This window comes from Myotis nattereri, assembly GCF_964212035.1.
Source record: "Myotis nattereri genome assembly, chromosome: 3".
Classification (NCBI taxonomy): Eukaryota; Metazoa; Chordata; class Mammalia; order Chiroptera; family Vespertilionidae; genus Myotis; species Myotis nattereri.
Genome location: NC_138077.1, coordinates 137,538,827 through 137,553,481, shown reverse-complemented (window position 1 = coordinate 137,553,481; position 14,655 = coordinate 137,538,827). Strand labels below are relative to the sequence as shown.

Below are 14,655 nucleotides of genomic sequence, written 5' to 3'. Positions count from 1 at the left end.
TATATTTTTATATATTGTTGATAAAAGTTGTATTTTTCAAAGTTTGTCATCTATTCTAATAGTATTTTATTTCTTCAGCCTCTTGATAGGAGAGGGATAGATACCACCACAGATTTTCAGGCCAAAAGGGAAAAGGTAAGGCTTTTTTAGCATTTATTTGTGTAAAGTATCAGCAGCTTTTTTTTTTTTTTTTTTTTAAGTATTTTTTATTGATTTCAGAGAGGAAGAGGAGATAGAAACGTCAATGATGAGAGAGAATCATTGATTGGCTGCCTCCTGCACACCCCACACTGGGGATCGAGCCCACAACCTGGGCATGTGCCCTTGACTGGGAATCGAACCATGATGTCCTGGTTCATAGGTTGACACTCAACCACTGAACCATGCAGGCCGGGCAGTATCAGCAGTTTTGTTTTGTGTATTTTTTAGTTATCAAATAGACGAATTTAGTTGATATTCATAGGAAACGTGTTTGAAAAATAAGATTTTAAGAAATTGCACATTTTTGCCTTTTGTGGAGGACTTAGCACAATCCTTTATGTAGTATGTGCTCAGTCATTAAATTTTGATTATTTGGCATTTCCATCTTCAGCATCTTGGCAGTCTTTATGAGTAACTTTTACATTTTGATAAATAAAAATAGGAGTGAACAGAGCTTAAAGTGTTTAGCAATTATAAATTCAGTGAACTGAAGTGCTCACTGAACATAGTTATCTTTCCAAACTTTCCTTCTTACCAGACATTATGTCAAGGCTATTGTGTGTAATAGAATTTCAGATTGGCATATCTTTCATCAGTTAGCCAAACAGTGGTTCTCAATCTTCTGGCCCTTTAAATACAGTTCCTCATGTTGTGACCCAACCATAAAATTGTTTTCATTGCTACTTCATAACTGTAATGAATCGTAATGTAAATGTCTGATATGCAGGATGGTCTTAGGCGACCCCTGTGACAGGGTCGTTCGACCGCCAAAGGGGTCGTGCCCCTCAGGTTGAGAACCGCTGTAAAACATTATGATATAGCTTATATATTGAGAGCCCTTTTTAGTATATTCTTCTTTGTTAAAATTAGTTTTGGAGATTACTGTGGAAAAAATAAAATGCTTGAGAGTGTTTAAAAGATGTAAATTTTGTTAGTTATATTGGTGACTAGTTAACTTCAGGGGAAGCAGATTCCTAGATCCTTACTTATAGAAACATTTACTACAACACTATGTTCCCTCAGAAGTAATTGATTAAAATTGTCATAATTTTCTGAATTAATTTGGGGAATGTATTTGAGATACTGGTAAAATATAATTATTTTTACTAAAATTCTAATGCAGAATAGAAAGCTAAAATTGAGTTTTTTCCTCAGACAAGAGAGGGAATCCATTATTACTTGCTGTGTGGTGGGATTAATCCATTAGCTGCTTTTCTCAGATTCCTATTTTATGTCAGATTGCATAAAAAGAAGTAAGTTTAAAAACTTATGCCATAATAGAAGTTTTAATTAATAAACATTTTTATTAATGGTTGTGTGTAATGCCAATAAAATCTTATTAATGGCTGTTAAGAATTATAATGGACAGATACAATATTGTAGTTCATCTTTCACAGTTGTAATCAGAATTGCAGGATCACACTTGTGATGAGAATTTAGGGAAGAAGTAGTAACCATACAGAAGCTTTGCCTAGGAATTCAGTGCTGTTCACAGCTGCTGTTGAGTGAAAGGACTGTATTTATAGTATTAAAATCTTTGGACAGAGTCGCTGCTCTAGACCAGTGGTTCTCAACCTTCCTCATGCCGCGACCCTTTAATACAGTTCCTCATGTTGTGGTGACCCCCAATTTCATTGTTACAAATTGAACATAATTAAAGCATAGTGATTAATCACAAAAACTTCATGTAATTATGTATGTGTTTTCCGATGGTCTTAGGCGACCCCCAAAGGGGTTGCGACCCACAGGTTGAGAACCGCTGCTGTAGACTTTATAGTCATCTTAAACCAACATAATTTTTACTGTGTTGAGTGTAGCAAAAGATTGTTGACAAAAATACTCGTGTTCTTAGACAATAAAGCCAGTTCATTTTAAGATTTGGAATGCTTTACCAATTAGACTTGTAAGAATTTCATTTGGTTTTTAAAAACAATAGAGTAAAGTTAACTTGGACAGAGATTTGCTCACATTTTTAGCAATGAAAATATTTTCATTGCTGGTTTAAAAATATCTGTAGCTGAAGAAAATTTAGATAGTAATTTGGGGGAAAATGTGGCAAAATCAACTTTAATTTATATATGTGAAATTCATCCTATAAAACCTTAGATTTGTAAAACAGTTTGGAATATAGTTCCTATTTTGTGTGTGTGTACATGTGTGAACAGTCATTAAGTCTGGAATAAATTAGTCTGAAATTATTTTGGAATTTTATATATATTTATAAATAGAGACACACATACACACACCTTTGATTCTCTTACTATCAGTTTTCTTAGTATTTGTTTGCATTTACTGGGTATTTCTCTGAGAAGTACTCATAGTCTCTAGGTCACATAGCTATTGTCAAATAATTTTTTTGCTATGCATCACTGATAATGTATGAAAATGAAGGTTTGTCTTTGATTTCTTTTTACCTATAAGGTGGTCTGTCAGTATCCCCCAGTTCAGAGGCTCATGACCCCAAAGCCAGTATCCATAGCAGCAAATCGAACTGTTTATTTTAAACCATCTCTGACCCCATCTGGTGAATTAAAGAAGACTAATCAAAGAATAGATAAAAAATACAGTGTGAGTATGTGTTTATTTTCACTAGTCTTTGAATATTGGTTAAATTGAATAAGAATAAATATTGTGCCCTGACTGGTTTGGCTCAGTGGATAGGGCATCGACCTGCGGACTGAAGGGTCCCGGGCTGGATTCCAGTCAAGGGCACGTGCCCCGGTTGCAGGCTGAATCCCCAGTGGGGGGTGTGCAGGAAGCAGCTGATCAATGATTCTCTCTTATCATTGATGTTTCTATCTCTCTCCCTCTTCCTTCCTCTGAAATAAATAAAAATATTAAAGAAAAAAAGAATAAATAATGTGACATATAAGTACTCTATCATTGCAGATCATACCTACAGTTTGTGAATTAGTGATGATTATGAATTGGGACACTTTAAAATGCCTGGCACCATAATCAAACCCCAAGTTAGTGTTTATTAGTAAATACTAGTATGTACTAATGCTTTAGATTAAATAATTTTGCCAGATTTGCTTTATATGTGTGCTTTGTGTTTGTTGGACTACCTGAAAATAAATTTTAGACATCACATCTGTCTATCTCTGAGTACTTTGGCATGCATTTTCTAAGTACTTTCAAGTTTTTTAATTACAGTTTACATTCATCTTATTTTGTTTTAGTTTCAGGTGTACAGTGTAGTGGTTAGACCATTATATACTTTACAAAGTAATCCCCCTGATATTTCAGGTCCCCCCTCCTTCCGGCACCATACATAGTTATTTAATATTGACTATATTCCCTATGCTGTACTTTACATCCTCATAACTGTTTTGTAACTACTAATTCATACTTCTTAATCCCTTCACCTTTTTGATCCAGTCCCCCAAACCACCCTCTCCTCTGGCAGCCATCAGCATGCTCTGTGTCTATGAGTCTGTTTCTATTTTATTTCTTTTTAGATTTCACATATAAGTAAAATTATATGGTATTTGTCTTTCTCTGACATATTTCACTTAGCATGATACCCACTAGGTTCATCCATGCTGTAGCAAGTGGTAAGATTACATTCTTTTTTTATGTCCCAATTAATATTCCACTGTATATATGTATCACAATTTTATCTACTTATCCATTGATGGGCACTTGGTTGCTTCCATATCTTGGGTATTGTAAGTAATGCTGCATTACCCAAGAAGTACATGTATCCTTTCAAATTAGCATTTGGGGTTTCTTCAGATATATACTTAGAAGTGGAATCACTGGGTCATAAGGCAGTTCCACTTTTAATTTTTCGAGTACTCTCCATACTGTTTTCCATAGTGGCTTTACTAGTCTGCATTTCCACTAATGGCACGAGGGTTCCCTTTTCTCCACTGCCTGGCCAGCACTTGTTTTTTGAGTTAATGATGATAGACATCCATTTGCATTTTTCTGATGATTAGGGATGGTGAGCATCTTTTCATGTCTATTGGCTGTCTATATGTCCTCTTTGGAGAAGTGTCTATTCAGGCCTTCTGCCCAGTTTTTAATTGGGTTGTTTGTTTGTTTTTGGTGTTGAATGTATGAGTTTTTTATTAATTTTGGATATTAATTTTTTTCCATTTAGTAGGTTGTCTTTTTGTTTTGTTGATAGTTTCCTCTTATGTGCAAAAACTTTTTAGTTTGATAGAGTTCCATTTGTTTTTTTTTTCTTTGTTTCCCTTTCCTGAGGAACTATGTCAGAAAAAATACTGCTAAGAGAAATGTCAAAGATGTTACTCTCTGTTTTTTTACATTTAAGTTTTTAATCGATTTTGAGTTTATTCTTATGTATGGTTTAAGAAGCTGATCTAGTTTTATTTATTTATTTTGTTTGCATGTATCTATCCAACTTTCCCAACACCATTTAATGAATGAATACTGTCTTTACCTCATTGTGTTCTTGCCTTCTTTATCATATATTGATTGTCCATATAGGCATAGATTTCTCTATTTCATTCCATTGATCTGTGTATCTGTTTTTATGTCAATAGGTACCATGCTGTTTTGATTAGAGTAGCCTTGTAAATATATTGATATCGGGAGGCAGGATACCTCCAACTTTGTTCTTTTTTTCTCAAGATTACTGTGGCTTTTGGAGTCTTTTATTATTCTAGTTTTGTGAAAAAACGCCATTGGTATTTTGATAGATAGTTTCGATTGCTTTGGGTAGTACGGATATTCTTACAATGTTAATTCTTCCTCTCCATGAGCATGGCATATGCATCTATTTATTTGTATCTTCGATTTCTTTAATGAAATAATGTTTTGAGTACAGGTCTTTTATTTCTTTGGTTAAATTTCCTAAATATTTTATTCTTTTGATCCAGTTGTAAATGGGATTATAATTTCTTAGTTTATCAGTTCTAGTAATTTTTTGGTGGAATCTTTAGAGTTCTCTGAAGTATCATGTCACCTGCAAATAATGACAGTTTTACTTTCCAGTTTGGATGCCTTTTATTTCTTCTTATCTTATTGTTGTGGCTGGGACTTCCAGTACTATTTGAATAAGAGTAGTGAAAGTGGACATCCCTGTCTTAGTCTAGTCTTCAGATGGTTATCTAGACTTATTATTTTATAATTTAGTTATAATTTTATGTGCTTCTGGGAAGAGGTAAGATTCTGAGAATCATTTCAAAAGGACTATCCTTATGAATTTGCATATTTAATATGTCATAACAAGAGATAAGTAAATATAATTTTGTGGTTGGTGAGTGTATTAACTTTGTATAGTACCATTTTGTTTAAAGTACATTTGTACTCAGTGACATTTTATGTGTAAATATAATCACACTAATGCTTAGTTACAATTCAGAAGGCTGGCTCTAAGTTGCAAATTTTAGGATTCATTAACTAACCAACCTCAAATTCCTGATTCAGAATACTAAAATTCACAGATAGGATGGCATTAAGAAAATTATGGGGGTAGGGGAGAGGCTAGGGATGGTGGAGGGATTGAGCAAAAAAGAGAACACATTGACTGGGACAACAGTGTTGTGATTGCGGGTGGCAGGGGTGGTGGAGGTTGAAGAGGGTATGGAGAGATAAAATAAGAGAGAGCATGATGGAAAAAAATAAAATAAAAAGGAATTTAAATATGCCAACGTTTAAATTTGGTTTCACTTTTTTCTAGGCTGGATATGAAAAAAGTATGACACCAGGACAAAATAGAGAACAAGAAAGGTAATGTCATCTTTATAGCAAAACTTCTTTGTATGTAAATTTTAAGTTCTCTATGTGATTTTTATGTGCCTTTTGGAAAATTAAGACAGGTTAAAAATAGAAACTTTATGCACAAAGTATTCATCAGCTTTTTTTTTTTTTTAAATATATTTTATTGATTTTTTACAGAGAGGAAGGGAGAGAGATAGAGAGTTAGAAACATCGACGAGAGAGAAACATCGATCAGCTGCCTCCTGCACATCTCCCACTGGGGATGTGCCCGCAACCCAGGTACATGCCCTTGACCGGAATCGAACCCGGGACCCTTCAGTCCACAAGCCGACGCTCTATCCACTGAGCCAAACCGGTTTCGGCAAATATTCATCAGCTTTTAAAAATAAAATTCAGCTGTACATTTATTATTTGTTAGCAGTTCTAATTTTGGGGTTATTCGATTAGTTATCAAGTTATGGACCTGCGTAATATATCATTTGTTTTGATTTTCTTTCTTTTTTTCTTTTCTTTTCTCTTCTCTTTTTTTTTTTTTTGCTTAGTGGTTTTTCTTACCCAAATTTCAGTATGTCTGCAGCCAATGGTGTATCTTCTGGAGTAGGTGGTGGAGGAGGCAAGATGAGACGAGAAAGAACACGTTTTGTGGCAACTAAACCTGCAGAGGGGGAGGTAGGGTTATATACTTAATATTCTTGATGTTTATTGAAAGCTTTGTGCATTGTGGTGGTGAGGGGAGATCTGGAGGGGTGGGGTTTAAGGAAACCCAACACAAAAATAACCTGTCATTGGAACAGTTCCTTCAAAGTGTGTGTGTGTGTGTGTTTAATACTAGTAGACTTTTTAAACCACCTTCACTGTGGCAACACAGAAAACCTAACATAGTACTAAAAATTTCACGAGTGTCATTAAAAAGCCTTAATTCTTTTAAAAAATGTTTTCATTGATTTTAGAGAAAGGAAGGGAGGGGGATAGAGAGAAACATCAACAAGAAAGAGAGACATCAATCGGCTGCCTCCTGCATGCCCCCTATTGGGGATTGAGTGGACAACCTGGGCATGTACCCTGACTGGCAGTCAACCAGGGACCTCTTGGTTCACAGGCCAACACTCAACCACTGAGCTACACCAGCCAGGCAAAAAGCCATAATTCTTTTAGTAAAAGAATTACAATTTAAGTTATTTACTTTTAGAATATTTTATATATATAAAAGGCTAATATGCAAAGTGTCCCCTCGGGAGTTCGATTGCTCGCTATGACGTGCACTGATCACCAGGGGGCAGCGTGGAACAAAGGGAGGCCTGTCCAGCAGCTGGAAGGCACTGATCAGCCCTGATCGCCAGCCAGGCCTAGGGACCTTACTGTGCACGAATTTTGGGGTTGCCCTTGCAACCCCTACTTTATACGGAAGGTCGTCTGGAAGGACATCAGTCTAATTAGCATATTATGCTTTTATTATTATAGGTTAGGTTTTGCCAGTTTTTGAAACTTATATAAATGGCCCTAACCGGTTTGGCTTAGTGGATAGAGCATCGGCCTGTGGACTGAAGGGTCCTGGGTTTGATTCCGGTCAAGGGCATGTACCTTGCTTGCGGGCACAGCCCCAGTAGGGGGTGTGCAGGAGGCAGCTGATAGATGTTTCTCTCTCATCAATGTTTCTAACTCTCTATCCCTCTCCCTTCCTCTCTGTAAAAAATAAATAAAATATATATTTTTAAAAAAGAAAGAAAAAGCTGTACATGCCATTAATTATATAGTGTATAAAATGTAGTATTTTCTTAGCAAACCAGTTTTGTCATTAAAGCACTTAATTACATTTAAGAAATGGGATATCTTATATCCATAAGGAAATTAATATCTGATTAATATAGTATGAATTTGTTTTTTAGACAAGTTTTTATATTTCTCAGTAAAATTTGTGGCCTTAGCTTTTTAAAGTTTCTTCCTGTATGAGAACAATTATTAGTTTGGTTTGTTGTTTACCAAATGACAGATTTGTGAATTTTGCTTATTTCCCTTTAGTGTGAACTTCTAAAGATATCGTTCTTAAGATATTCAGCCAAAATCTCAGGTTGATACTTGCAGTTTAATTTAGTTGTGTTGTAGGTTTATGTTTAGTGTGACTTTGCTGTATTGAGACATTTTGGGGGAGTTTAAATTAATTTCTTTACTTTAGCCCTTACTACCTGGTATATTAACTGTTAGAAACTTTATGAAAATCTAACTCCCCAGACCTCTTTATCACCTTCTCCCTGATCTGGGCTGCCTCTCTTCATTCTGGCCAACTGCCAACTGCCAATTTCATATCCCAGGATGCCTCACCCAACTCCTCTTGCCCTGGGCTCTGTTCCACATTGGAGTTACAGTCTCCACATTTCTGAGGAGAGAGGTACTAATGGGTGGCTTCCTCAAATTTTCTGCGTATCCTGTCTATGTGTGTGTTTTTAATAGATAAGTAAAGATTGCATTTGGAGACATTTAATTGCTTGATATTGTCATGTCAGATACAGTTGTGCCCCTTACTGGTATGAATGACTTTGATCAAATTAACTTCTTGTGCATCAGCTTCTTTCTCTTTAAAATAGGGATAAGAAGAAGAAATATATTTGGCTTGTGTCTCTAGGATGTCTGCCATTTCATAGCTGTATATTAGGCCATATATCTCTGTGCCTCAGTTTCCTCATCTACAATAATAGGCTACCTCACATGAGGTAACCTATGTAAAGGTATTATAAAGATAATACGTACATATATGTGTGTGTGTGTGTGTGTGTGGATATATAAATATCTATATATCTATATCTATATAAATAGATATAGATATATAGATATATATAGATATAGATATATATGTCTCCTATATAATCTTATATAATAAAGAGCTGATATGCTAATTATACCAAACAGCAGAATGACCTTCTGGATGACTTGTCTGGATGACCTTCCAGACAAAGTGGGGTTGTGAGGGCCAGCTGAGACTGTGAGGCCTGATGCACGAAATTTGTGCAAGGGTGGAGTCCGGCGGCTGAGGGGAGGGGATGCAGGAGGTTGGCTGGCCAGCCCACCCCCTGGTTGAACTCCTGGTCGAACTCCAAGTCGAGGGGACAATTTGCATATTAGCCTTTTATTATATAGGATAGTAAGTCAGATTTGATGATGGTTGTGTTTAACTTGAGGCATCTCTATTCATCCAGTTATAATTTTTGACTTTCTCCCAGATTTGTGGAAACTACTTCTGATCAATCAAGTCAAAATTTTGGTGACTACAAATCAAATTTAAAATTGGTTCAAAGTCACCCTGGCTGGTATGGCTAAGTTGGTTGGGCATCCTCTCATGCACTGAAAGGTTGCTGCTTGGATTCCCAGTCAAGGGCACATGCCAGGTTATGGGCTCAATCCTCTGCAGGAGGCAGCTGATTCATGTTCTGCTCTCCCATTGATGTTTCTCCCTCTCTCTCTCTAAAAAGCAGTTTTAAAAATCTTCAAAATAAATAAAGTAAAATTGGTTCCAGGTCAGTAATGTAAAGAACTATTAAGTATGTGGCTTAATGAGTTGACAGGAGATTTAAGTTATTCAGTTGATATGTCCAGGTGTTGTAAAGGGTCTAAAGCAGTGGTTCTCAACCTTCCTCATGCCACGACCCTTTAATACAGTTCCTCATGTTGTGGTGACCCCCAATTTCATTGTTACAAATTGAACATAATTAAAGCATAGTGATTAATCACAAAAACAATATGTAATTATATATGTGTTTTCCGATGGTCTTAGGTGACCCCTGTGAAAGGGTCGTTTGACCTCCAAAGGGGTCGCGACCCACAGGTTGAGAACCGCTGGAAAGGAAAGAAAATAAGGCTAAGGTTGGCGATGGGAAGAAACATCCTTACAGAAATCTGTAAATGAGTCTTTTGTTTCCTTTTGTCCCCCTCTTCCACAGTTGATTATAAATTTCAAACAGATGAATGTTCAAAGAATTGTGCAATGAATACATATTCTTAGCACTTAGGTTCTAATATTTTCTTTAACAAATAAATATTCATCTTATTTTTGGGATGTATTTCAAAGTAAGTTTAGGACTTAAATCAGTATATTTCTAAATACTTCAGCATACATTGCAGGAACTAAAATATTGCTTTTTAATTTAGCAAGAGTTTATATGTAGTAAAATGTAAAATTGTTAGGTGTGTACCATTTAATAATTTGACAAATGTTTACATCTGTGTAACCCAAACCCCTGTCGAAGTAGGTGTTGAACATTTCCAAGTCTCCAGAAAGTTTACTCATGCTCCTTCCAGATAATACTCGCTGCCTCCTACCCCTGGAGCAATCACTATTCTCATTTTTCCCACTATATGTTGGTTTTCCTTGTTCTAAAACTTCACATCAATACAGTTATTCAGTGTGTGTTTATTTTTGCCTGACTGTTATGAATAAGCTGATGTGAACATTTTTATACCTTTTTTGTAGACATGTTTATTTTTCTTAGGGTAGATACTTAGAAGTGGAGGTGGGAGTAACATTTTATATTCCTACCAACAGTGTGTGGGCATTTCTGTTACTGTGCATCCTTACCAGTAGTTGATTGTCATTTTTCAAACTGTAGCCATTCTGCTTTGTGTATGGTGTGGTATATCATTGTAATTTGAATTTGCATTTCCCTGATGACTCATGTTGTATTCTTGTTTATGCCCTTATTGGACATTAGTATTATCGTCCTTTCTGAGGTCTTGGTTCAGATCTTTTGCCCTTTTAAAATTGGGTTGTCTTGTTGAGTTGCAGGAACTCTTTATGAATTCTGAAACCAAATACTTTGAATGATACATATCTTACAAGAATTCTGAATTTATTACATTTTCCCCCATTATTTATACTGTTCTTTGTACCCAACGAACCTTTGCTTCTCCTTAGGCTTCAAAGAAATTCTCCTATGTTATCTCCTGGAAGATATTAATAGCTCTTCTATGAATTTTTTTGAAATTTATTTTTAAAAAAATCTTTATTGTTGAAAGTATTACATATGCCCCCTCCCCTCCCCCCCCCACTTCACCCCTTCTAGCCCACCCCCACCTTAACCACCCTATTGTCTGTATCCAGTGGGTTATGCATATATGCATACAAGTTCTTTGGTTGATCTTGTCCCACCCATCCACCCTCCCCCGCCTTCCGTCTATTCAATATTTCTATGTCTCTGGATCTATTTTGTTCAACAGTTTGTTTTGTTCATTAGATTCCACATATGAATGCGATCATGTGATACTTGTCTTTCTCTGATTGGCTTATTTTGCTTATCATAATACTCTCCAGGTCTCTCCATGCTGTCTCAAAGGGTAAGAGATCCCTATATTTTACTGCTGCATTCCATGGTGTAGATATACCAAAGGTTTTTTTATCCACTCGTCTACTGACAGGGGCTTGGGCCATTTCCAGATCTTAGCTATTATACATTGCACTGCTATGAACATAGGGGCACATACATTTTTTTCTGATTGCTGTTTCTGGTTTCTTAGGATATATTCCTAGAAATGGGTTCACTGGGTCAAATGGCAGTTCCATAATTAATTTTTTGAGGAGATGCCATACTATTTTGCATAATGGCTGCAGTACTCTGCATTCCCATCAGCTAGTGTACTAGGGTTCCCTTTTCTCCACATCCCCCCCAGCACTTGTCATTTGTTGATTTGTTTATGGTAGCCATCCTGATGGGTGTGAGATGGTACCTCACTGTCGTTTAGATTTGCATCTCAGATGATTAGTGACTTTGAGCATTTTTTCGTGTCTCTTGGCCATCTATCTATATGTCTGCCCCCTTTGGAGAAGTGTCTATTTAGGTCCTTTACCCATTTTTAAATTGGATTGTTTGTTTTCCTTTTGTTAAGTTTTTTGAGTTCCTTATATATTTTGGATAATAACCCTTTATGAGATGTATCATTGCCAAATATGTTCTCCCATGCAGTGGGCTTCCTTTTCATTTTGTTGATGGTTTCTTTTGCTGTGCAGAAGCTGTTTATTTTGATGTACCCCCACTTGTTTATTTTTGCCTTAGTTTTCTTTCTTGTTCTTTTTGAAAGCTGTCTTCTTTTGGGTTAATTGAATGTTTGTTAGAATTCCAATTTAATTACTTGTTGGCTTTTTATCTCTGTCTCTTTATGTTACTTGTGGTTCCTGTTGGGATTATGGTATATGTTCTTCTTACATTCTACTTTGTGTTAATTTTGTACCACTTTCTGTGAAAATTTAAGAATCTTGCAACTTTATAATTTGATTTACCACCTCTCTTCCTTGGCATTTTATTGCTGTAATTGTTATTTGTATTACATTTAGATAGATAGTCTAGAAATCTATCATAATTTTTGCCTTACACAGTTAAAGAAATTAAGAGAAAAAAATGCGGATTTTTAAAAAATGTTTGCTCCCTTGTTTTCCATTTCTTCCAGAAATCTGAGTTTCCATTTAGTATCATTTCCATTCATCCTGAAGAACCTGTAGAGCAGATTTTATGGCAACAGATTCTCTTGGTTTTCTTTTCCCTAAAAGTGTCATTATTTTCCTTTTTTGGGTGGTAGGGCTTGACTTTTTTTACTGAGTTGTGATTTATGTATACTGAACCTCATCTATTTGAAGTATTCAGGTTGTTTTAGTTGTCAGTGAACACCCTCCTCTGTGCTGGGCAACAGCTGAAACTCTTTAGTCTTAGTTGGCTACTTGATGTCTGGTCTGCCTTACAGACATTTAGTTTACAGTTCTGCCAGAGAATTGGACAGTTTATATGCCGACTTGGGGAACCCTTCTGTGGTCCTTCAATCCTGTATCTCCCTTCATTTTCTAACTGCTGTGGTCACCTCTCTGTCCTCTGATTTCTCAGCCAACACCTTTGCAGTTTTCTTTCTGAATTTCAACTATCCATTGGCACCGACTCATAAAGAAAACAAAAGAAGCTCACTCAGTGCTCTTCTTCCAAGTGTCTTATCCCCTCCGGTTTCTGCTTGTTTGTGGTTGCTCTCCAGTGTTTTTAGATAGCTGTTTTTAATCATTTGTCCAGAGTTTATAGTTTTTATCTGTCAGAGCATTGGTGAGATAGGAACTACTCCACCATTAGCAGAAGGGGAATTATTTTTTGTCTGTTGTAAATGCGAGAGTCATTTGAGACTTGGGGTGGCCTTTGCTATATTGGGATAAAAACCAAGGCAGTTCACCAAAGTTATTAGTAGTGACATTTATTAAATGCTTGCTTTGCATGCCAGAACAATGTATAACTTTGTGTTTCATGTTAATATCACAACTATGGTATTTTATTTTTTCCTAATTATGACCATTTAGGAAATTGGTATTGAGGGCAGTTAGGTTCACAGAGTCACATGGCTGGCTTGTGGCAGGGATTCAAGTCTTGTTTAGTTTATTTAAGAGCTCACATTGTTAACATTGTGTGGTGCTACCTCCTTTTTATTCTAAAGTTGCCTGTAATTATATAAATTCTACCTGAAAACAACAGATAAAAGAATGACATGAAAGATGAACTATATAATTTTAAAACATACTGTGTTTTAGGAAATGGAAGTACCAGTATTACCGAATATCTCTCTACCCATCACCAGTTCTTCATTGCCTACCTTCAATTTTAGTTCCTCGGTGATTACAACTTCTCTATCACCAATTAGTCCTGCACAGTCATTAACAAATAAGGTACAAAACCATTGTACAAATAGAGATGATTTTTTATTTTAAAAAATCTAGTATCAGTCTAAAGCTGTAATTAATTTTCACTATAGAAATCAATAACTCAGAGTAAGAAGATGAAAATGGTGTCTTGCTTTTTTAAAAAAGTGTACATTATAATGGGATTTGTTATAATGGGAGTGTTCTTCAATTCTTATACAATGCATTAAAGAGATATTGTTCCCAATGTTTGCAGTTAAGATACTTTGTGTATAAGAATAGATTTATGTTTTTTATTTTTCAAGTAGGATTAATGTCTTTAATCTGTTCCTAAAATTTTTATGCTTTTGTTTTGGCTTTTAATTTTTCTGAACATAGCTTATGAATGTTATTTTTCTTTAGACAAATATCCATGTCTAAAATAGTGTATACTCCTCTTCCAACAGCCAAATTTTATAGCAGTTACTTTTAAGTATTTTTCAGAAGTTAAGTGTTTGTTTTTAATCTAAAGGGGGCATTTGGCTTCTTTGGAATAAGTAACTTGCTTAAGGTCTGTCTTATTGTCAATTTCTTTTCCTAAAAAGCTCTTTTTGTATTTTTTTTTTTTTTTAATGAATCGGAAAACCAGGTACAAATGACCTCTCCAAACAACACAAACAGTCCTATGTTTAGATTTTCATCTCCAATTGTAAAATCTACAGAGGCAGATGTACTACCTCCATCATCTGTAAGTAGCAACCAAGAATATTTCATATTTATTGATTTCAAAGGCATGCTGTATTTTTATCAAATCTAAGATGCCATCAGTGGTAAGAAATAACCATTATTTTTCTTCCAAGTTAAAAACAGTTACAACAGAAAACTTGAATGACTGAACACGTGTATTTTTCACTGTGTGCATATACACATACACACACACAAGCATGTGCATTTTCTCATGTACCATTTGAAAGTTAAGATGCAGACTTCTTAATTACCTTAATACTTTACATGTATCCCCTAAGTAAAAGAACATTTCTTTGCATATTCACAGTACAGTTATACCCACAAAATTTAACGTCGTATAATAATAACAGTTCATTTTCAGATTCCCCTATCGGCTCCAGATTGTC

At 35.5% G+C, this 14,655-nt stretch overlaps 1 protein-coding gene across 1 annotated transcript in view; it reads left to right on the top strand.

The window, feature by feature from the left end:
* The window catches only part of NUP153 (nucleoporin 153), a 74,664-nt gene that overhangs the window by 35,360 nt on the left and 24,649 nt on the right, over nucleotides 1–14,655 (top strand). The window contains exons 8-13 of the mRNA XM_081087739.1: nucleotides 79–135; nucleotides 2,623–2,769; nucleotides 5,855–5,904; nucleotides 6,438–6,564; nucleotides 13,436–13,570; nucleotides 14,172–14,270. Of these exons, the coding sequence (XP_080943865.1) occupies nucleotides 79–135; nucleotides 2,623–2,769; nucleotides 5,855–5,904; nucleotides 6,438–6,564; nucleotides 13,436–13,570; nucleotides 14,172–14,270 (615 nt within the window). The remainder of the gene's footprint in view (nucleotides 1–78; nucleotides 136–2,622; nucleotides 2,770–5,854; nucleotides 5,905–6,437; nucleotides 6,565–13,435; nucleotides 13,571–14,171; nucleotides 14,271–14,655) is intronic.